The 22,374-nt window shown below is 32.0% G+C and overlaps 2 protein-coding genes and 1 long non-coding RNA gene across 10 annotated transcripts; 2 read left to right on the plus strand and 1 right to left on the minus strand.

Annotated features, from left to right (window-relative positions):
* Window positions 1-1,240: 1,240 nt before the first annotated feature.
* On the plus strand, window positions 1,241-3,301 carry LOC101206465 (NAC domain-containing protein 87). The gene is made up of 3 exons (XM_004147505.3): window positions 1,241-1,553; window positions 1,907-2,190; window positions 2,344-3,301. Exons 1-3 carry the CDS (start codon window positions 1,379-1,381, stop codon window positions 2,875-2,877), a joined length of 993 nt encoding a protein of 330 aa, XP_004147553.1. The 5' UTR covers window positions 1,241-1,378; the 3' UTR covers window positions 2,878-3,301.
* Window positions 3,302-7,900: 4,599 nt separating this feature from the next.
* LOC101206231 (pentatricopeptide repeat-containing protein At1g09220, mitochondrial) lies at window positions 7,901-15,343 on the plus strand. Of its 8 annotated transcripts, XM_031884501.1 has the most exons (4): window positions 7,901-9,754; window positions 9,903-10,033; window positions 14,636-14,957; window positions 15,045-15,343. In XM_031884501.1, exon 1 carries the CDS (start codon window positions 7,931-7,933, stop codon window positions 9,416-9,418), a length of 1,488 nt encoding a protein of 495 aa, XP_031740361.1. In that variant the 5' UTR covers window positions 7,901-7,930; the 3' UTR covers window positions 9,419-9,754; window positions 9,903-10,033; window positions 14,636-14,957; window positions 15,045-15,343. The 8 variants fall into 8 exon arrangements, with proteins under 8 accessions (XP_031740361.1, XP_031740360.1, XP_031740362.1 ...); XM_031884500.1 differs by having other exon boundaries at window positions 14,636-15,343; XM_031884502.1 differs by lacking the exons at window positions 14,636-14,957; window positions 15,045-15,343 and adding an exon at window positions 10,854-11,477.
* A 3,030-nt stretch (window positions 15,344-18,373) lies between these two features.
* Window positions 18,374-20,307, minus strand: LOC105435224. Its single transcript, XR_969240.2, has 2 exons — window positions 20,112-20,307; window positions 18,374-19,155 (listed from the first exon to the last, which is right to left on the minus strand). It is a non-coding gene; the product is annotated as an uncharacterized LOC105435224 (long non-coding RNA).
* Window positions 20,308-22,374: the final 2,067 nt, after the last annotated feature.

The following is a 22,374-nucleotide window of genomic DNA, read 5'->3' on the forward strand; positions in this document are numbered from 1 at the left end:
TTTATTTTTTTAAAATACATTTTGGTAGGAAGGAATTTGTACTCGAACTCTCTCGGTTCTCACTAAAATATGAGAATAAATCTCTAACTTTAAAAGAGAAATTGTATGTCAATTACGGTTAGGTGAAGCTTAGTTATAAGATAGTTAGCTAGTCTAGAAAAGTGTCAAGTTGACCTAGTTTAGTGGAAAGAAATTAATTACCTAAAACATGAGGTTAATTAAGGAACAATTCCATGAAAGAATGAATTAAGATTATTTCACTCACTCTCTTCCCTTATAGTTTAGACTTGGTAATGGTCGCATAGAATAATAATAATAATAATATATATTATATATTATATTTCTTGTTTTCAATTTTATTTTAATTAGATAATTAAATTGTTGGAAGGTTTTGTTCAATCTTTAGTGGGACCCGCGTAACGACATTTGACAATTGGAAATTTTTCTCTTTCCTCTCTACATTATTTCACCCTTTTCTTCTTTTTCTTTTCTGTACAAACCAATAATAAAAATTAAAATGAAAAATGATATTTACTTACCAAACATGGATTACTATGTGCGACATGAAATCGGATCGTTCTAAATGTATATCAATACCGCTACGTTAAACTCAGTTATAATTATTGATTAATATTTAATATAAAATATAATTTTGTAAATCCATTTTTATTTATAATTGTATAACATAAATTAAAATATAACAAAATTTTGAACGATGGAATTTGTTATAAATGGTAAATATTTTGTAAAATTTGTTATTTTTAAAAATTTTCATAGCCTAAAATTATTAAACCAACAAGTTAAATAATTTATTCAACCATCATTTAGTGTTAAAAAAATGAACCTGGACCAAATTATTAAAAAGAAAAGAAAAGAATTATTAATGCGTTGATCAACTAAAGTATTTAAATAAAGGAAACACCAACCATATATTTATTTTATTATTATTTAAAATTTGAGTGCAATAATTAATTGGAAAAAAATAGGCATAAAACCAGCTATAGTACTTAATATTACACACACAAGATTAACGCGTAAATGGCAACACTAAGGTAAGAATTTTGAAGCTAATCAAAATCCAATCATAAGCGAGTGAGAACGACGTCATAAATATAATTCTATTATTCTATTATATTATTAATTATATAATTGAAAAAACAAAAACAAACAAATTTCATACCAATTCCCCAATTCAAAGCTTCCCTTTAAATCTTCCTTGGGGGCCACGGAACCTTCATTATTTAACTCTCTCTTCTCTTCCTTGGATATACTTTTATTCATTCATCCCTCTCTCTCTCTCTCCCAATTTTCCATCCATTCTCTCCGCCCTCTCTTCAACGTAGCTCAACATTTCCGATCACTTTTTTTTTTCTTCTTCATGGAAGAACCACAGCTGATGACCACCGTGAATTTGCCTCCGGGTTTCCGATTCCACCCCACGGATGAGGAGATCGTCACTTATTATCTTGCACAAAAGATTATCGACGCTGCCTTCAACGCTGCCGCCATCGGTGAAGCCGACTTGAACAAGTGTGAACCTTGGGATTTGCCTCGTATGTTTTTCTTCCTTATCTATTCTTATTTTTCTAATTTGAAACTTGTTTTATTTCCTTTCACTTAATTATGTGCTTTTAATTAAATCTTTGAAATTTCATTTTATTACATCCAAGTTTTGATAAACATATGTGCATATATATATATATATATGTATGTATTATTTACTGTACTTTTATTCTTCTCCTTCTTCATGTTCTAAATTTTTTAAATTAAAAAAAAAAAAGAAGAAAGAAAATGGTAAAATAAAAGTTAGGGAAAAAGAAAAAGGAATCTGAAAATATACATATAGGGGCAAAATGGGTATTTTTGGATTTATGGTCAGAAGTTTTTTTGGTTAATGATTTTGCAGAGAAGGCTAAGATGGGAGAAAAGGAATGGTACTTTTTTTGCCAACGGGACCGGAAATATCCGACCGGAATGAGGACGAACCGGGCCACTCAGACCGGTTACTGGAAGGCGACCGGAAAAGATCGCGAGATTTACAAGGGGAAGTCGGTTCTTGCGGGTATGAAGAAAACGCTGGTTTTTTACAAAGGAAGAGCTCCCAAAGGTGAAAAGACCAACTGGGTCATGCATGAATTTCGACTCGAACCTAAATTCGCTCACTTTCTCCGTCTTCCTAGGCCTGTTAAGGTAATTTTCTACTCCAACCTGGATTTTATTTCTAAGTTTTTTCTGGCTGAAAATTTAATTTAATTTAATTTATGTAGCTCAATTAATAATACATGCATTCACTCAAATGCTTTAAATTTTGAAATTTGATGAATTCGAATTTGATTTATGCAGGATGATTGGGTGGTTTGTCGTGTTTTTCACAAAAATCCTACTATGGCAGCTACCACACCCATAAGAAGGATTCAGACTACTTCTGACCTTTCTTCTTCTCTCCCACCCTTAATTGATCCTCCCGCTACTACTCTCATTCCAATCAACAGCGGAGGATTTGACGATTTCGAAGTCAAGTGTAGGCCATCAGGACAATCCGATTATCGCTTTAAGTACATCTCAACTGACACTACAAATGATCGCCATCATTATCACCAACCGGCAGCAACACTTCCATTGCCCGCCGCCACAACTACTGCTGCAACCACAATGAACAACGTCTCTTATGCACCGTCGGTTCCTGACGACGGATTCTTCTCCTTTGATCAGTTAGCCGCCGTTGGTGGGACAATGCCACTAACGACACCACCAACAATGGAGTGCAAAATGGAACAAACTTCGTGGTCGATGATGAGCGGCGTGACCCAAGATGCATCGTCGTCCATCGACAACAGCGGTTACGATCTGGATGTGTGGGATTACTATGAAAATTGAAAGTATAGCTGTGTGTGTGTTATGAACAATGGCAATGCTTTCTTTTAACTTGGCATTTCCCATATATATTGAACAAAATTATTGCTCATGCTGATATTATAGCTGCATTGCATGAGCAATATTTGAACACAACTAATTAATTAATTGCTTTTGCTAATTAATTTTGTTGTTTTTTTTTTAATATTTAGATTCTAATTTTTTTTCTGTTAAACAGTCTTTTTTTGGGAAGGAATATCAGAAGAGAACCTGTGATGTGTTTGGTTATTTGTGGATTATAATTTGATATATGTGGCAGTGTCATAACATTGTATAGAGTTCTCTCTTTAATTTTTTTTTCCTTCCCTTTTAGAGAACTATGTGTTGTATTTTTCGTGAAATAAATACATAATATGGTAGAGGTAAACTATATAGTACTACACATTAATTATGGCGTTTCTTTTTTCTTGTTGTTTGCTGGTTTTTGTTGATTTCTTATAATTTCAATCATACCATAAAAGTTTATAAAAAGATAAACAACATAGTGTCCAACTCAACCAAAAAAATTGAGAGAAGAAAAATATTAGTGTGAAATCCATGAAGTAATAAAATATATGTAATTAATTAGTTGGTTACATGAAATAATAGAATCAAGCATATTCATAAACGATAGTAACCAATTGAGTAGCTTACACAATCTTTTGAACTAAAAAAATATGTAAATGGATGCAATTGAGATACTATATAATATCAAAATAATTCAATTATAAGTTGAGTTTATGAATTTTTGAAGTTAGGTATATTGTTGGTTCCTATAAACTATTTTCATTTTACTCAGGGATTAAACTTTTTTATAAAAAAATCTATTAACATTCAATTTTATATAGTCTAATCTCTTTTTAACATATTGTTTGAAAATTAACAACTCTACTAGTGTTATAAAAATGAGTTTGTCTCGATTTTGTATTTGCTTTTTTCTTAATACAAATAATTATGGTCGAAATAGAAAAATATTTATCAAATATTTTATTTGTATGATAAATGTTATATCAATTAATGTTGAGATAGACTCATTTTCAAAATTAATTAATTTTGAAGTAGGTAAATAACGTTATTAGAGTAATTTTAATTATAAAATTTAAAGTTTAAAAACTAATTGAAAATTAAAGTTGGGAAAGTTTAGAAAACAAAAGTAAATTTATAATTTAGTTTATGAATATTTTCATTCTAAATTTTACTAAAAAGTATGATAATGGAAAAGTGAATTACAAGTGATCATAATTTGTGGAAATTAATGTCTTTTTATCTAATTTGAATTGTAATAGTAATATTCTAGAAGGAAATAAAACAAAAAATAGTATTTAATTTCAATTATATGCATAAGAAACAATTAAGAGAAAGACTTAATAAAAGTTAAGAGATGTTTTTGGTTTTTAATTAGATATTTACTCTTTAAACTAAAACTCATAGACAAGCAAAACAAAATTTCCACTCTCTTTTCTTTAAAAAAAAAAAGGAGAATTCGAAAACAATTACCAAAAGAAAAGATAAAGTTTTGTTTTTTTCCTTTTTATTAAGAAGAGAAAAAGTGAGAAAAAGCCAAGAAATACGAAACAGAAACGGAAGAAAAACAATAAATACAGATTATAAAGAGGGAGCGTTACTGAAATGATTCGATCTGCACATTCACGTTCTTCATTGTATCTGTCGTTTAATTTAAATTCAAACACAAGAAAAGTGTTTCTGGCTACACATTTATTTCCTTTCTATACTTTGTATATAAACTTCGGAAAAGGTAACCTACGTCATTGAACTTTCTGTAACGCTCGTTGAAAGAGAGAGAATCCCTCTAAACAAGCTATTTGTAAAGAAAAAGTGACCAAATGAATGTAAATTAAGGAAAAAGAATCTTTTTATTTCCAAATTTTAAGTATGATTTTCGGTGCGGCGTTTTATTGAAAAAATGCAACGAACCCTTTCAATCTTGAGTTTGTGTGTAGTTTTAATTTAGTTCATAGATTTTGAAATTTTATTTTATTTTTTTATCTATTCATTTTTCACTCATGTTTCCATTTTCAAACATTTATGTTAACTTTCTAATAATTATTTTCAAACGATTAAATTAAGTATATATAATTAAATTATTTTTCATTATGTTTTGGTCATGATTAGAATTAATTAAAAAATCACATTATAATTATTTTAAAAATAATTAATTAATAAACTTAAAACATCAGCGACCAACCAAAAAACATTAGTTATTCAAAGATGAAAGTTTAAAAATACAGAAATATAGAGACCAAACGAAAACTAAACATAAAATAATGGTAAAAATGCAACATTTTGAAGGTACGAAGTAAGAATCATGAATAAAAATTTAACCTTTTGAAACGTAGAAAAAAAAAAAACAAAAACTATACTCATAAGAGTAGTACTATCAAATGGCATAAGAGTAGTACTATCAAATGGTAAAAAAAGATGATATTTTTTTAAGTTAATTATGCTCGATATAACAAATACTCTCAAACTTTCTCTTTGTTTAAAAAATACTCAAAAAATATTTTTTTACTCCCAAACATTCATAAACATTTTAAAACTATTCATATTAGAATATAAATTCTTTAAAATTTGAAAGAATTAAAGACCAAAACTACCACTAAACCAAATAAGGTGACTCAAATTTTCGTTTTATCTCTCTTACTTGAATTACACCCTTTTCAATATATCTCAATTTCTATTCAAATTCTAAACAATTTCTACCATATGGGTATTTTTAGAATACTTGTGAAAGTTTAAGGGTAATAATGTAATTTTTGAAAGTATAAAAGTATTTGGAAGAAAATACCTTTTTAGTCCCTAAATTCTAAAAATGTATCTTTTTAGTCTCATATTTATAAAAATAGACTCATTTGATTTTTTAATTAAAAAAATATATCTTTTTAGTATGTGAGTTTTTAAAAATAGGTTTAAAAATTCTCATAAATAACTCTATACTTTTATTTTAAATAATTATATGATAATTTAAATTATATAATTTTTAAAACCATATCCTCTAACAAACTATTTTTTAATTTCAAATGTTATCTAGGATCTACTTTTAAAAGAAGAAAAAAACATGGGTGCATCCCATCCCATCCCGAATGCATCTATCTAGGCACATCTATATTCATCCAAACTTACCGACTTAAAACGTAAAATTTTCAATTATTTTTAAACAAATGACAAATTTGAAGATTTTTTTTTTCTTTTTTTGATAATTTAACGAAAAGTAGGGTAAAGAAACACCGAGATAGATAATAAAATTAAACCAAACCGAACCGAATCGGAAAGTAAGAGAGAGAGAGAAAGAAGAAAAAGAAGGAGGAAAAAGGAAGAAAAATTCAAAGTTTCCATTAAAAGCAAAGCATTGAGGAGTTATAATGGGGATGAAAAGAAATGATACTTTTAGGTCAAATAAACGGCCTGTGCGCAATCCTGGCCAGTTTTTCTTCAACGTTGTATGTAATTTGAAGCTTAAGAAATATTCAAATTAATGCCTATGCTTACTCCCATTCTATCTTAAGCAATCTCCTTTCCCAAACACCCCCGCCCCCTCAATAATTTATTTTATATATATATATATATATAACATATCCTTTTATTTATTCAAAACCCATTTTCATTAAAAAAGAATGTTGAATTAATTTAAAGTAAATCAAACATAAAACTCCACCATTTAAACCTTTCAAATTTACACCTAAAGATGCACTTATTAGGTCACTTAACTTCAATTTTGTGTATGTTATTAGAGTTGAAAAATGTGTTATAGCTAACCCTTTCGTAACCATTTCATTTTTGTTTTAGACAAAATTTAAAGAACAAATTTATGATTTTTCGTTTTTGTAATATGTCATTCTTTGTCATATTTCACATCTTTTTTTATTAAAATATGCTGGAGAATTTAATTTGGACGTATAATTGAATTTTGTGTAGTGTAAGATTGTAATTTTTTATTTTACGTCTAATGATTAGTTTTTTTTTTCTTTTAAATGTCAAATTTTATAAGATTTATGAGAAAATTCATATTAAACACTACCATAAAATTAAAATTTAAGACATTATTCTCTATCTAAATCAATATTTTTATACCCTTTCATTTGTAATTATTTAATATGCCACTCTCTATTTTTCCAACAAATAATCTAAATTTGAAGTATATTCTAACTACGGATTAACATTTTTTTAGTCAAACAAATAAAATTCTTTTTAGAAAATTGTGGAGCAAAATCGATGTTGTCTCCCAAAATTTGGTACATCATTTTTGTGTCATGTTAGCTTTGAAGTTTCAACAACCATACAGCGAATATTAAAATTGCACATTAGCTCGTAGTGATGAAAGCAGGAAATGCAACTCAATGACATAATATTGCATAGTTGACATGTTATCTATGTAAAACTATATAAATGATAGCGACAATTATACACATCTTTCATAAATAAATATTTGAGGACAACATCCCTGGAGATATGCTCAATTATTATATTAAAGTAGTTTGCCTAACTTAAAGCTTTTGGTTTGACTTTAAGTATAGGGTATTTGGTAGACACTATTAATTATAAGTATTATTTTTTAATATTCATTTTTTTTTTTAGACTTTGGCTATATTACTGTCCAATAAGAATTGATAGATTAAAATCAATTTTAGAGTTAAGAGCAACTTAGTTGGGTGATAATTCATCCATTTTTAAAAGTTGGAGGTACTCAATTACTTCCATAACAAAATTTATGATTTCTTTTTCGTTTTGAAAACTATGGGGGTAAGAAATTGGAAAAAAAAGAAAAGAAAAGAAAAGCTGGAATAGAGTCTCCTTCAACTAAAATTAATTTGGCCAATTCATATCAATTGCAAGGTGATTTTAAAAGAAAAATAAAAACCACATACCATACCAACCAAGAAGTTTATGTTTAATCAAGATTGTGACTTTGGTCCAAGATCACAAAGGCCCACAAGGGCATATGGGCTAATAAACATACTATAACTAAAGTTGATATATGGGCTAATGATATTGAATCTGTTCGTCCCTCAATTTCAAAGCCATGCATAGCTTATGGAAGGGATGCAAGTTCTTCTCCCCTCGATCTTCCTCTACCTCTCAAAATCTTCAATTCCTTTCCTTCTCTTCATTTCTTCAAATCAAATCGCTCTCTCCCTCCGCTGCATCTGACCCTCTCCGCTGCTCTTCCTCCTTCTTAATCTCTCAGGTAATTAAATACGCCACCACCCACAAAGCCACCCAACAAATTCGCTCTTTCATTATCACTTCCGGGTTACTTCTCAATGCCACCGCCAATTTCATTCTTCTATGCAACACACTACTCCATTGTTACCCACTCTACCAGCCCCTTCGCCAATTTCCTCGTATTCCTCCCTCCTATGACACTTTCGCCTATTCCTTCCTTCTCCATTCTTGCGCCGATTTGGAGCTCATCGGACCTGGGTTTCAACTCCACGCTCTCACTTTCAAGCTAGGTTTTCCTTCCCATGTTTATGTTCAAACTGCAGTTCTACGTATGTATGCCGCTTCTGGGTTTTTGCTTGATGCTATGAAGGTGTTCGACGAAATGCCTGACCGAAGCTCTGTTACTTGGAATGTGTTGATTACTGGTTTGGTTAAATTTGGTGAGCTTAAACGGGCTCGGGATGTCTTTGATCAGATGCCGATGCGGACTGTTGTGTCTTGGACTGCTATCATTGATGGGTATACTCGTTTAAATAGGCATGAAGAAGCTGCGGGTTTGTTTTGGAGAATGGTGGCCCATTTTGGTATGGAGCCTAATGAAGTAACGCTTTTAACTATCTTCCCTGCCATTTCGAATCTTGGGGCTCTTAAACTTTGTCAATCTGTTCATGCTTACGCAGAGAAGAAAGGGTTTAAGGTATCTGATGTACGCATTGCTAATTCATTGATTGATTGTTATGCGAAATGTGGTTGTATTAATAGTGCATCAAAGGTGTTTGAAGAAATGTCAGCTGAAATAAAAAATTTGGTTTCTTGGACGTCGATAATCTCTGGATTCACAATGCACGGGATGGGAAAAGAAGCTATGGAGAGTTTTGAAATTATGGAGAAAGAAGGGCACGAGCCGAACCGGGTCACGTTCTTGAGCATTGTAAGTGCTTGCAGCCATGGAGGACTGGTTGAGGAAGGTTTAGAGTTTTTCGAAAAGATGGTTGCTGAGTATCAGATTAAGCCAGATATCATGCACTATGGGAGTTTAATTGACATGTTGGGAAGAGCTGGGAGGATAGAAGAAGCTGAAAAAATAGCTTTGGAGATACCTAAGGAGATTGCCAGTGTTGTTATTTGGAGAACGCTTTTAGGTGCTTGTAGTTTTCATGGTAATGTATCAATGGCCGAGAGAGTAACACAGAGGATATTGAACATGGAGGGAGCATATGGAGGTGATTATGTGCTCATGTCTAACATTTTTGCTGCAGCTGGAAAATATGGAGATGCTGAGAGATGGAGAAGATTGATGGATTCTAGCAAATTCTCCAAAATTCCAGGACAGAGCCTGGTCTAAAGTTGATACATTTGTTGGGAGAAGAAGATTAAGCTATAAACTTCACTAATTCTAGTGGAGTTCACCTTGCTATGTTATTTCAGTTTTGAGTAAGAACTGAAGCATATAGATTTTCTTCTAGTGGTCAATTTGGGTTTGGCAAGGAGTTTTGATATGAATGAGGCTGTATTGTGATACAGGAAGCCGGATTATCGAGGAATCTATGAATCAGTATGAAAATGGATCTGCTACAAGCACGGAACGGACCTCTTGGACTTGAAAAATTATTGGTTATACAATTAGCCTATTACATGAATTATGGATGAAGGTTTAATTTACTATACAAGCCGATATATTGTAAGCTCCTTTCCTATACTATTCACTGGTTGGTTTCTGTTTTCATGTTGTGTGTGCTAAGAGCTATTCTAATTATTAACGATGCTGTCAATTTTTAGTTGGTAAACTGCTCAAGCTGACTCACTCTGTGTCAATCGATACTGTGCAGCTCCACGAACACACCTGCAAAAAGGAGGAGAGTGAGAAGACTTAAAAATTAAGCAACATTGCAAGGCTCGCCGAACACTTGGTTCGAAATAGAGTAGAAGCACATAGAGGCTGGCTAAGGAAGGAATGAAGGTAAAACCTTTTCTTTTGACTTATAGACGTTACCACGTGAATGGTTCACTTTTGGCTCTCTCGGAGATCAAAAAGAGATTACCGTGAGAATGACAAAATTTTGAATAACAAACAGAAAAATAGCAAATCTAGAAAATATTAAGATTTTTGGCAAAACTGCCCTATTCTTTCTGGCCATCTTCTCAAGGTGCTCCTCACAAGATCTTGCTCCCGCATCACAAATACAATCTATTTTGACAGTATATTACTTGTACACATAGTCAGAAAAGAAATTTTAGTTTAAATCTCATGCTTACCATATATTTGTTTGTATCTTGGGCACTGGGAGAACTAGGTTCCTACCTCTTGATGCTTTTAATAATGATGTTTAGTTTGTTATCTAGTTCTTCAAACTTTTTATGCATTTTAACATCTACAGACTTAAAGCATCCAATAATATCCTTCATACTATTTTCCTCCAGTCTCTTGGCTTTGTTGAATCTTCTCCACAGTCTTTGATGGACTCTTTGTTAGTCCATCAAATTGACTTGTAGAGGGCATGCTTCTATTTAACAACACATGAGCTACTGACCGTTGACACTTTCTAAACTCTTCTTTGAGAAGTATGGCTTGCTCACTTCGTCCGGTGTATCTAGCATGAGGGACAATTCAAGCTGCTTCAAAGAAGAAAAAAAGTATTTGATAACTATAAAATCTGTTATAAGTATTAAAATTGGTATAAAAAGATTTGCATACGGTTGGCGAATCGAAAACTTTATGTTTTAGAACCCTTTATTTAGGTTGCATGTCTACTGTCCAATTAATGATTCAAGAACTTCAGTTGATATTTTTGTTGCAAAGAAGTTCGATGGCGTACTTAATGTTGGGATTACCTCGTAAGCCCAAGCAAGGATGGGAAAAATGAAATCTCTCGTTGATATCCATGTCTGCCCCTTGCTAGAGACACCTCTATTCATGAAGTCTACCGAGAGGTCAAAAGCAACCCTCCCCTAAGGATACTCATAAAACATTTTGTCGTCTACCATCAGAATATGAACCAACTCAATCCTAAAGGATTCTTGCCGTGGGATCAGGAAACTCTCAAGGAAGTATAATTTGTCATTCTTATCGGATCATCATTTGTTCTAGCAGTGCTTACATTGAACATAATGTTCAAATACTGCCTTGTTACAAATTTTAAGGTATCAAAATAATTTTTTTCAGCCACCCCTCACCTTTTATATCCTCTATTTTAATATCCGGTATTTAGGGGCAGTTTGGACTCCTAATTATCTAATTAATGCAAATTCTCTAAACCCAAATTTGAGTACCCTCTCTTCTATTAGAAAATGTAGTTGGGTGGTCGACTTCGGTTTGCACATTCTTCGTTGAATGAGATGCAACAACAGTGTGATTGGTTTGTTATTGAGAAATCAAGAAAGTGACCAAATATTCCTTCACTAAATCTATTTGTCAACCTTTCCGTGAGGTTCTCTTTATCTTCTCCATTATGGTGCTCTTTGTTCGGAGATTTATTTTTAGAGGTTCATTCCTCCGTTCATATGACATCAAGTACAGCGAGTCTTAATATTGATGAGTAATAATCTATAAGTTAACCACAATCATATTAATGAAATACACTAAAATAAATCACTATCTCTAAATCAGCATGTTCCAAAATCTACAATAAATCACTATCTCTAAATCAGCATGTTCCAAAATCTACAAGTCAATTTAACTTATAATACAAATCTAATTAACTTATTATACAAATCTATCATACATCAATTAAACGAAACAATGTAAATGTATCGTAATCAGTAATGCATAATACTCAAATCACAACACAAAAATACAGTGTAATTTCGGTAAATGGTTCACTAGATTCCTATAATTGATTGTACAATATACAACATACTAAAACAAATATAGAGTATTTTTTTTAATCTAAATCTACATAGGGTGAAAGCTGAATGTATCATAATCCATAATTCATCACATTATAAAACATAATACAAATACCTTGTAAACTATATTATACTAGTTTTAGACCATTCCATCAGAAAATCACAAATACACCATAAACAGCAGACATACAACATTAATCACAAAACACTGTTATTACCTTCATTTGATTAAACGACGAGACAATATCACACATACCTCAACCTTCTCTTCTTTCATCGGTGCTTTTCCTTTTTGCCGTCTATCTTCTTTTGCCTTTGCTTCCTTCTTCGTAGTCTTTACCTATTTTATAAAATTGTTACACGTATAGTGAAAATCCATTAAAATGATACAGTTGTATTTATCGAATGTTATATACGATTACCTCTTTTTTTCTTTTTTGTACTCTTTTTTCTCTTTTTATTATCCATAGATCCCCTCACTTTGTTCACTTCTCTTTTTTATCGATGAACCGGATTCTTCATTTTCCAGTGTATCCCCTTGCTATTCTTCATCTTCTTCTCCTTCCTCGTCTTCTTCACTTTCTGTTTTTTCCGGTACATCAAGAATATGGTTCATTTTTATGAATTGAATTACAAAAATGTCCAACACTTACCTTGTCTTCCATATCTTCCTCATGTTTCCTTCCCGTCATTTGCGTTTTTGGAACCTACACATGCCACACCATCAAAAAATGTCAACGTATTCATTAGAAGATAAAGGTTAATAAGCACTTTTACCAGACGTTTTATTCTCTGTCTTTTCTGTACAAGTGGATTTTCCTTTCGAGGTTCATTCCTCCCCTTCTTTTTATGCTTGAGGAATTTTGTACTTGCTTCCCGACCCTTTGGCCATTGTATACTCGATTCTATCTTGTAATTATGCATACAATAAACTATAAGAATGTACAACTTGTTTATAATTGAAAAAAATATTCATTAAAACCTCGTCTAAAGAACTTGACAAAGTTTGAATCCCAGTTGGTAATGGCTTTTCCAAACCAGTGTAACTAGCAGATTGTAACAAGCAGTACATGGTGTATTTGTGATTTATGCTGTATTTCTGATGGAATGGTCCAAAACTAGTGTAATATAATTACAATGTATTTCTATTATGTTTTACAATGTAATAGAATTATGGGTTATGATACATTGAGCTTTCTAGATTTAGATTTTAAAAAAATACATTGTATTTGTTTTAGTATGTTGTATATTATGCAATCCATTATAGGAATATAGTGAATTTATCGAAATTACAGTGTATAAAGTATTTGTGTGTTATGATTTGAGTATTATGCATTATTGATTACAATACTCTTACATTTGTTTCGTTCAATTGATGTCAGATATATTTGCATTATTGATTACAATACTCTTACATTTGTTTCTTTCAATTGACCTCGAAAAATAAATGTCCAAACAAAGAGCACCATAATAGAGAAGATAAAAGAGAACCTCGGGGAAAGGTTGACAAACAGATTTAGAGAAAGAATATTTGGTCACTTTCTTAATTTCTCGATAACAAACCAGTCCCTCCCAACTGATGTTGCGTCTCATTCAACGAATGTGCAAACCTAAGTTGATCACCCAACTACATTTTATAATAGGAGGGAGGATACTCAAATTTGGGTTTAGAGAATTTGCCTTAATTACTGGTCTAAACTGCCACGAAATATCAGATATTAACAAAGAGGATATAAAAGGTAAGGGATGACTGAAAAAATTTATTTCGATACCCTAAAATCTATAACAAGGTAGTATTTGGATATTATGTTCAATGTAAGCACTGTTGGAACAGATGATGATTGGATAAGAATGACGAAATTATACTTTCTTGAGAGTTTCCTAATCCCATAGCAAGAATCCTTAAGTATAGAGTGGGATCATATTCTGATGGTAGACGACGAAATGTTTTATGGTTATCCTTAGGGGAGAGTTTCTTTTGACCTCCTAGTAGACTTCATGAATAGAGGTGTCTCTAGCAAGGGGCAGACATGGATATCAATGAGAGACTTATTTTTCCCATTATTGCTTGGGCTTACGAGGTGATTCCAACATTAAATACGCCATCGAACTTCTTTGCAACAAGAATATCAACTGAAGTCTTTGAATCATTAATTGGGCAGCAGACACACAACCTAAACAGAAAATTTTTCGATTTGTCAACGGTATGGAAATCCTTTTATAGCAGTTTTAATACTTATAACAAATTTTATAGTTATAAAATATATATTTTTTCTTTTTGAAACAGCTTGAACTCTCCCCCACGCTCGCTACATAGGATGAAGTGAGCAAGCCATACTTTGTGTCATCGCTTGAGGCGGAAAAAACAACTCTCAAAGAAGCAGAAGATGAGTTTAGAAAGTGCGAACAAGCTGATCGTGTGGCTCATGTGTCGTTAAATAGAGGCATGTCCTCTACATGTCAGTTGGATGGACTAACAAATGTTGTGGAGAAGATTCAACAAAGCCAAGAGAGACTGGAAAAGAGTATAAAGGATATTATTGAATTATTTAAGTTTGTAGAGGTCAAAATGCATAAAAAGTTTGAAGAACTAGATAACAAATAAACATCATTATTGAAGACATTAAGAGGCAGGAACCTAGTTCTTTAGATGCCCAAGATACAAACGAATATATAGTAAGCATGAGATTTAAACTAATTTTTTTCTTTTGACTAGGTGTACAAGTAATATACTGTCAAAATAGATTGTATTTGTGATGCATGGAGCAAGATCTTTCGAGGAGCACCTTGATAAGGTAGAAGAGAGCCAAGAAGAAGAAGAAGAAGAAAAAGATGAAGATGCAGACCTGAACATGGAATCGATCAATCAGAAAGGTCTTGAGAAAAAAGATGACCATGAAGACGGTGAAGGAAAGGAATGCATGACTGGAAGTGGGAACCAAATTTCTGGAAGGCCAGATGGTGGTCGAACTACATTGACCAAACTAGAAACACCTCCTCCTACCCAAACATGAGATGGAGAGCGATCATCGTATAAGGTAAATTAAAAAATCGATTATACTACAACATGTTGAAACAGTGTAGAATACATCTTTAAAACTAAAATGTGTACATAACTGTAATAGGCCACATAGGAAGCTGATGAAGAAATAAACTGGCTAATCATGTCAATTGATGGGAAAATTATATATGATTAAATCAAGAAAAAAGAAGAAGACATAATAAAAATGGTATAGTATCGAATGATTAGAATACATTTGTATAGTGAATGATTAATACTTTAAGGATTATGGATAATTGTTAAGTGTATTTGATACTTTCCTTGCATGAAATAGGTTATACTGTCATTAATGATATGTATATATTTTTGTTGGGAAAGAAGTGTATCTGTTTATTAACATCAATGACTAGAAATTTCAACAAACTATGTATTTGAATTCTATATAATTTATGGTTGGATCATTTTATTGATGAGTTGATTAAGGTGTATGTAAATTATACTATAATTGACATATTGAACCTACTGATGTGAATCTCAACTACAATATTCAGTATGTGTTTGAAGACGAGGTGAAAATCATTTATTATCGGATGATTGGAATATGTATGTATAATGAATGATTGAGATTTTAATGATTATGAATCACAATTGTAATGTATTTGAGACTTCGACTACATGACATAAATTATATTGTGATCTATATATACATTCTTGTTATTAGAAAACTGTATCTGATTAATAAAATCACTGACTTGTAATTTCTATGAACTATGTATTTGAATTTTATTTATTTTATGGTTTGAGTACTTTATTGATGAGCTGAGTAATGCGTATGTTAAATATACTGAATTTGACATATTGAACATGTGATGAGAAATACTAAAGTATGCACAAAGTCAATCTTGTTGAATTCTATCGCAAGAATAATGAAGAAAGTGCAACTAACCTTTGGAAGAAAAAAATGTCATTCACAAATACGTGCATACATAATCATTGCAATTATTATTCAAGTATCAAACAACTTACATTCATTGCACGACTTCCTCTTACAGATTCTCGAATAATATCTTCTGCTTCTGCATATACTGACAGTTCCGTGTGTTGAAAATTCCATTTAGTACGACATTCGTAGAACCATTTTTGAACCAAACTACAAAATGATTCTAGAAGTCCAATTACAGGTAATTCTTAGAATTTTTTCAACGTAGAATTCATGCTTTTAGAAATGTTAATCGTAATAATCGAGTATCTTTTTCTCTTAAAAAATTCCCTAGCCTACTTATGTCTTCCAATAGCTTCCAACTCATGCCTAATTGATGGAGAGAGATGATCAAGTTCTCTCATGTAGTACTCAAACATCAGTGGCGTATAAGCTCTAGCACAACTGTGGAAGGAGTCCTCAGTAGGAAGTGACTTGTGGTTCTTTTTCAAGTTCTTGTGCAAATGGAATGCGCATAATCCATGTTCATCTAATTCGTACATTGCATATTAAACTCATTTTCTATACTCTTGTGAGTATCAGACACAATTATCATTTCATTATTTTCTCCAAAAACAGCTTGGACGAGTCTTCTTTCACTATCACCATGACAAGTCATTCTTTGAATCAACCACAACAAAAGCTAGTGGCACAATTTGAGAATTGTCATTAATAGTGCAAGTAGAAATGAACGTACCAAGATATTTGTTCTTTAATGCTGCATCATCACTGAAATAACTGGTACACAATAATTTCATGCATCAATTGAAGCTGCAAGTGCCATGAAATAGAACTTAAACCGATCGTCGTCATCTGATTCTTAGCCATATACGTTCCTAAAAATGGTGAAATAAACACACAATTGCAGAATTATAATGTATTTCCATAATGATCAATTGATATAATTCCAATTACAATGTATTTGTTAATAGATTATACTTCAGTTGTTTCTAAACAATGCATCTGAGAATGCTGTCTGTCAACATTGCATACGAGTCCTCTGAAGTACCCCTAATGGAATTCAGTGTAATCTCACGTCCCCTCCAAGCGTTATCATAGCTTACATTTACTCCGTGATTAATCTTCATGTAATTAGTAACATCATAAGGGCGACATGGAGCCTTATCATTCATTTTGAAAAATGACTTGGTACACTAAAAAACAATCTAAGATATTGCTTACATGTGACCGTTTTTAACAATGACAACAACACACTGATGGGTATCCGTGAATTTACAAATAATCCAAATATCACTTTTTTTTTTAATACAGAAGCACGTAGATACCAAGGAGAAGACGAATTTTTATAGCGAATATCAAACGATGTGCGATTGGATGTAACTGTAATAAGTTCAAAACTATTTTTCACGACCAACAGATAAATTGCTTTCTCCAATACTGATTTACTCCTAAACATTACTCCCACTTTAATAGGTATTCCAACATGCGGTGAATCAAATGCATCAACATCAATAATCTCTGATACATTATGTGAACTTTGTTGTCTACTACTTCATTGTTCAAATACAGGGTATTTCCAATCGAATCAGTAAACCATTCTCGAAAAATTTCGACAAAACTAACATAAGCCAATACACATCCTTATCTTCAACAATCCAAATGAGGTTCAAACTGTTGTTGTCGTCTCAATAAAGAGTCAAACGAGACACAGAAAGATCAGAAGATGAGAAAAATCTACTTTGAATGCACTCTATAAAACCTTAAAACAAAGATGAACATGGAACGTATACATCAACCATATGGTAGTCAATATATCGTAAAGATTCAACCCATCAACTATCGAACATATTCTTCACGAGTTGTAGTACCATGACAAATAACGCTAAAGGATAATTGTAAAAGAAATCCAACAAAAACAGTCAAATGAACATAAAATTAAATATTAATATAATTATAAAACACTGTCTAAAAAATAATTATTCAATAGAATTGACGCAATCAAATCATTTTTAAAATAAGAATCAAACAATTATCAGGTTTTATGGGATTTACGCAGCATCAAATCAAAATTTAAATTCAATTTTTAAATAAGTTCAAAAATTTTGAAATTATGGCTCATTATATCCCAATCCACAAATGATACAATTTTGATGATTTTAGAGAATGATATAATTTTAAATTCAAACTAAAAAACAGTAAGTGGATAAATAAAGATAATAATTATTCGATACAATAGAATAATTTTTTTAAAACAAAATCAACCAAATTAATTGGACAATCATAACTAACACAAGATGTATATGTATTATCAAATAAAATTTTAAAATAATTTGAAATATAAATAATATAAAAGTGGTTAATTTATGTTTGCTATTATTTTAGAAATATGATTTATTATTTGAATCTAAAATATTATAAATGTGACACTCGTGACAAAATCATACCAGATGAAATTTGACCAAACTATGATCATGGATATAGGCCATCTTTGACATTTAAATTCTGCTTGAAACTTAAAATAAAATGGCATTATATCTATTGTTTTTTATTCCTCATTCAATTCTTCCAATAGACTCTATTCATTCATTTTTGTAGGGCACAAATTCCACTTCCCCCAAAAAGAGGTCATATGTTCCTAAACCATGTACAAAATTCCCTTCTATTTTTTTACACATAAATGTCATGAACATCTCCACCATAGTTAGATTACAACATCTTCAAAACCCAGCAATAGGCATCAAACTCCAAGCACAATGCCGCAAGTCAGTTGAACATTAAAAAATCCACAAATACAAAGTTTGGCACATGCAAATCAATCATTTTCTATAAGTTTAGTTAATGAAGACTTGAAATGACTTTTTTCTGAAGTTGAGCTAGCCCTGAATTCCATCCTCAAATCTGGCTTTCTGAATTTAGTTCCATCTATGAACAAACCCAAGGGGCCCTTCTGAATTCAGTTCCATCTATTGACCAAACTCAAGGGGCATTCTGAATTTAGTACCATCTATGAACAAACTCGATGGGCGTTCTGAATTTAGTTCCATCCATGAACAAACCCAACGTCGATCTGTTAAGACCTCCAGTAAATCATCATTGAAGACAATTAAAGATTGATTGAAGATCCCATTTGGACAATTTCTTCATGCTCCAGATCAAGCAACAAGATAGTCCATCTTCTCATATTCACAGCCATGTCTTCTGAAGATTTTTTATGGGTCTCTTTATATCCTGCCATGTTTTCTTTGATCGAGGAAGTGATTATCACCTGGTTTAGCTAGAAAATAGACAGCATCCTCTGAAACAATTGGTTGTCACCCATAAAAGTTATAAGGTAAAAGTTATCAAACTCCATTAACCCCTACCCAAACTACTGCATGTGTTGTGCTCTACTTCAGAAAGACGAAAGGCATTACAAAACAAAACAGAATAAAAAAAGAAAGAAAAAGAAAACAGCCCTCAACTTTGAATATTATTCAAAGTATTATCATCATCTTCTATACATATTTCAAAACTAATGAAATTCTAACCATACCATAAGATCGATGGATGAAAAATAAAGAATTTGGGGGCACGGAACAAGTTTCAAGTGTGGCAGTGTTTAGGTCCCAATTCCTATCACATTGCTTCAAGGTAATATTATTACAACAAAAAAGTTAACATATAATGAAGTTCAGGATAGTTTTTTTGTTAGTCAAAGAAAAATGGAAACAACATCAAAATCCAATGTCATAAACATCAATAAATTTGTTTGCTTGTAAAATTTAAGCATGAAGAAGTGAGAATCTCTATACTATTGCAATGGAAGAAGGGAAACAAAAGGAAAGAAACTAGAAAGCAGTTCATAAAAGAAAGATGGATGGCAGCTTATGAGATGCAAACTTGGCCATCTTACACCAACAATAAACTCAGAAAAAATATCCTATGATTTTCTTAAGACAATTCCCACATCCTCTCATATCCTACACAGTTCAGTCACAGGAATCATGACTTGCTAAAGAAGATGAGCTGTCTAAACAATCCAAAAACAAAATCTAACTTAAACTCCAAAAACCCTAGGGACAAGCACACTAAACTACAGATAAGAAGAGAGATCGGAAGAAAGAAGAAAAGCACAAAAACCAAAAAAAAGATATGTTTGTGGTACAAGCCTGCGTAGCCATCATCGCCGAGTCAAATTGAACAGGGGCTCCGACGGCAGGCAGTCGTCATTGCTGGAACAAAAGAAAGAGAGAAATGGGACGGACTAAGTACCAAGAACTCCCTGTAGATCTCTCTGTTCAGCGATGGCAGAGCCTCCAAAGCAGCCTTGGCAGAAAAGGGAGGGTGGCTCCGCCATTTTTGATAGGAAGAGAGGAAATTCCAGGTAGTAGCCATGGAGCCGCCATCCTCAACTTCTCAGTCCCGGCTCTGATAAGATCAAGTAGTTGATGAATTTGGTGATTTGGGTCCGCTCAATTTATAAGGGTTTACTAGGGTTTCTTTTTCTTCTCTTTTCACCGTCAGGTAATAAATTTTTTATTTTCTTTTAATCAATATTACGTTTTCTAAAAATTTATATAGTAATTCAAATCAGCAAAAGCATAAATTATTTTAAATAAAGATTAATTTTCGTAAATATATAACAAACCACCAAAATATTTGATGGAAATCATAGATGCACAGTGGAATTACGCATCAAAATTAGTCTAAATGCAACTAAACAATTTAGGGATTAATATGCTTAATAACTACCCTAATTAAACTAAATTAGGGTTAAAAGAATACATCCCCTTGAAGACTACCGTTCCTCGTAATCTCCACATGAACACGAACTCAGGGACCACCACTGAAGCTTACTCGCTACTCTCTGGATTCAAAATCTGGTTGTGAGACCCGATTAGATGAAAGAACTAGGAGAGATATGTGGAGATTGGAAGGAAGAATTTTAGGTTTTGAGATTTGGGAGAAAAATAATTTGGTCAAATTTTTCTAAAAAATAAATACAAATTTGGACAAAAGGCTTTTTCAATTTGATGAATCATATTTATAACCTAATTACATGCAAAATCGTATGTAGTTGGTCAAATTTCAACACTTAGCATTCCATTAACCATTGGTGGAACTTAGTGGGCTAGGTGTCTATATCTCATATAGCAACTTATTCCACCAAGTGTTAATGGAATTATCCAATAAAATATTAGATTTTTTCACTAACTTAGTTCAAGGGCAATATGATCATTTTGACCATTCAAGTCAAAGTCAAAAGTCAATATTTTTATTTTTTACTATTTTGTCCGTCTCGACTAATTTCGACCTCCCGAGCATGTATCCCCATTCATTTTCTAAAATTCAAATCATATTTGAATATAAAGTCGGTCAAACTTTGACTTTTCGAAAGCAAAAGTCAATATTTTAACTTTTTACAACTTTGACCATTTTCATCAACTTCAAGCTTTCAAATATGAACTTGTATTCATATTTTTAATATTTAAATCACATTTAAACATAAATCTCTATCTCAAACTTATAACCGATGATTATATCACATATATTCATTGGTTTCTCTCTCTTTACCTAATTCAAACATTTCGAATTATCCCAACATATTGTTCTAAGTTTATTTCATATGAGCTAGCAGGGTAACCTAATGGACCTACAGATTTCTCAAATTATCAAGGAGTTCTCACTCTCGAACATCGTATAATTGAAGGCTAAACACACTGGGCACTGTGACTAAGGTTCCAGAAGAGTTTTGCTTTACTGATTGCTATTGAGAGTGACTAGAGCTTGTAGTTGGTCGAAGTGGGCGACTTCTCTACAATGCTTGTTTATTTGGCACTGTAACAACTTCTTTGTACACCTATGATCGTGACAATGATGTGGTTTGAGCATTTTGTGAAGCTTTGTGTCATTCGACTATACCATAGCGGGCGAGTTATCCTTGTGGGACTTGTGGTCATTTGGGGGTCTTCCAATTAAGAAAGATTTTTACAAGGAAAGCATCTATTTCTTTAAAGAGTTAACCGCTTCACAGGATAAGACGAAATATCTTTCAATGGCATGTCAATATCTTTTCCGGGCATATAGTATGTTTGATTTCAATGGTATTTTTGTAATTATGAGTGATTGAGTTTGGCTTGTCTAAACGATCGTTTATACTCACATATATGGTCATGTGTACATATGTGGCGATTGTTGAATGTACCCTACACAATCGTTTATATCTAAAGTTTTTCGCCATCGTTGAGCTTTTATATCTATGGTAGTCTACAAGATCGTATATGAGTTGTATATATCTTTGTCTACACGATCGCGTATGATGGTCATTTAGAAGAAACTTACTCGAGTGTGTGTAGTTGATTAATCGCGTGTTGATTGGACCATTTTTTGCATTTTCTATTGTGAGCCTGTGAGTTTTTTTCGTTTTCAAAATTGTTTTATACCGTGTAAATATTTTACCGCTTTGTTATGTTTTTCTAAATACCCCATTTATTTATTTATTACGTAGATTCTACCATTCTTAAAAATGCTACTT

The sequence above is a fragment of the Cucumis sativus genome, chromosome 4 (genome assembly GCF_000004075.3).
Source record: "Cucumis sativus cultivar 9930 chromosome 4, Cucumber_9930_V3, whole genome shotgun sequence".
NCBI lineage: Eukaryota > Viridiplantae > Streptophyta > Magnoliopsida > Cucurbitales > Cucurbitaceae > Cucumis > Cucumis sativus.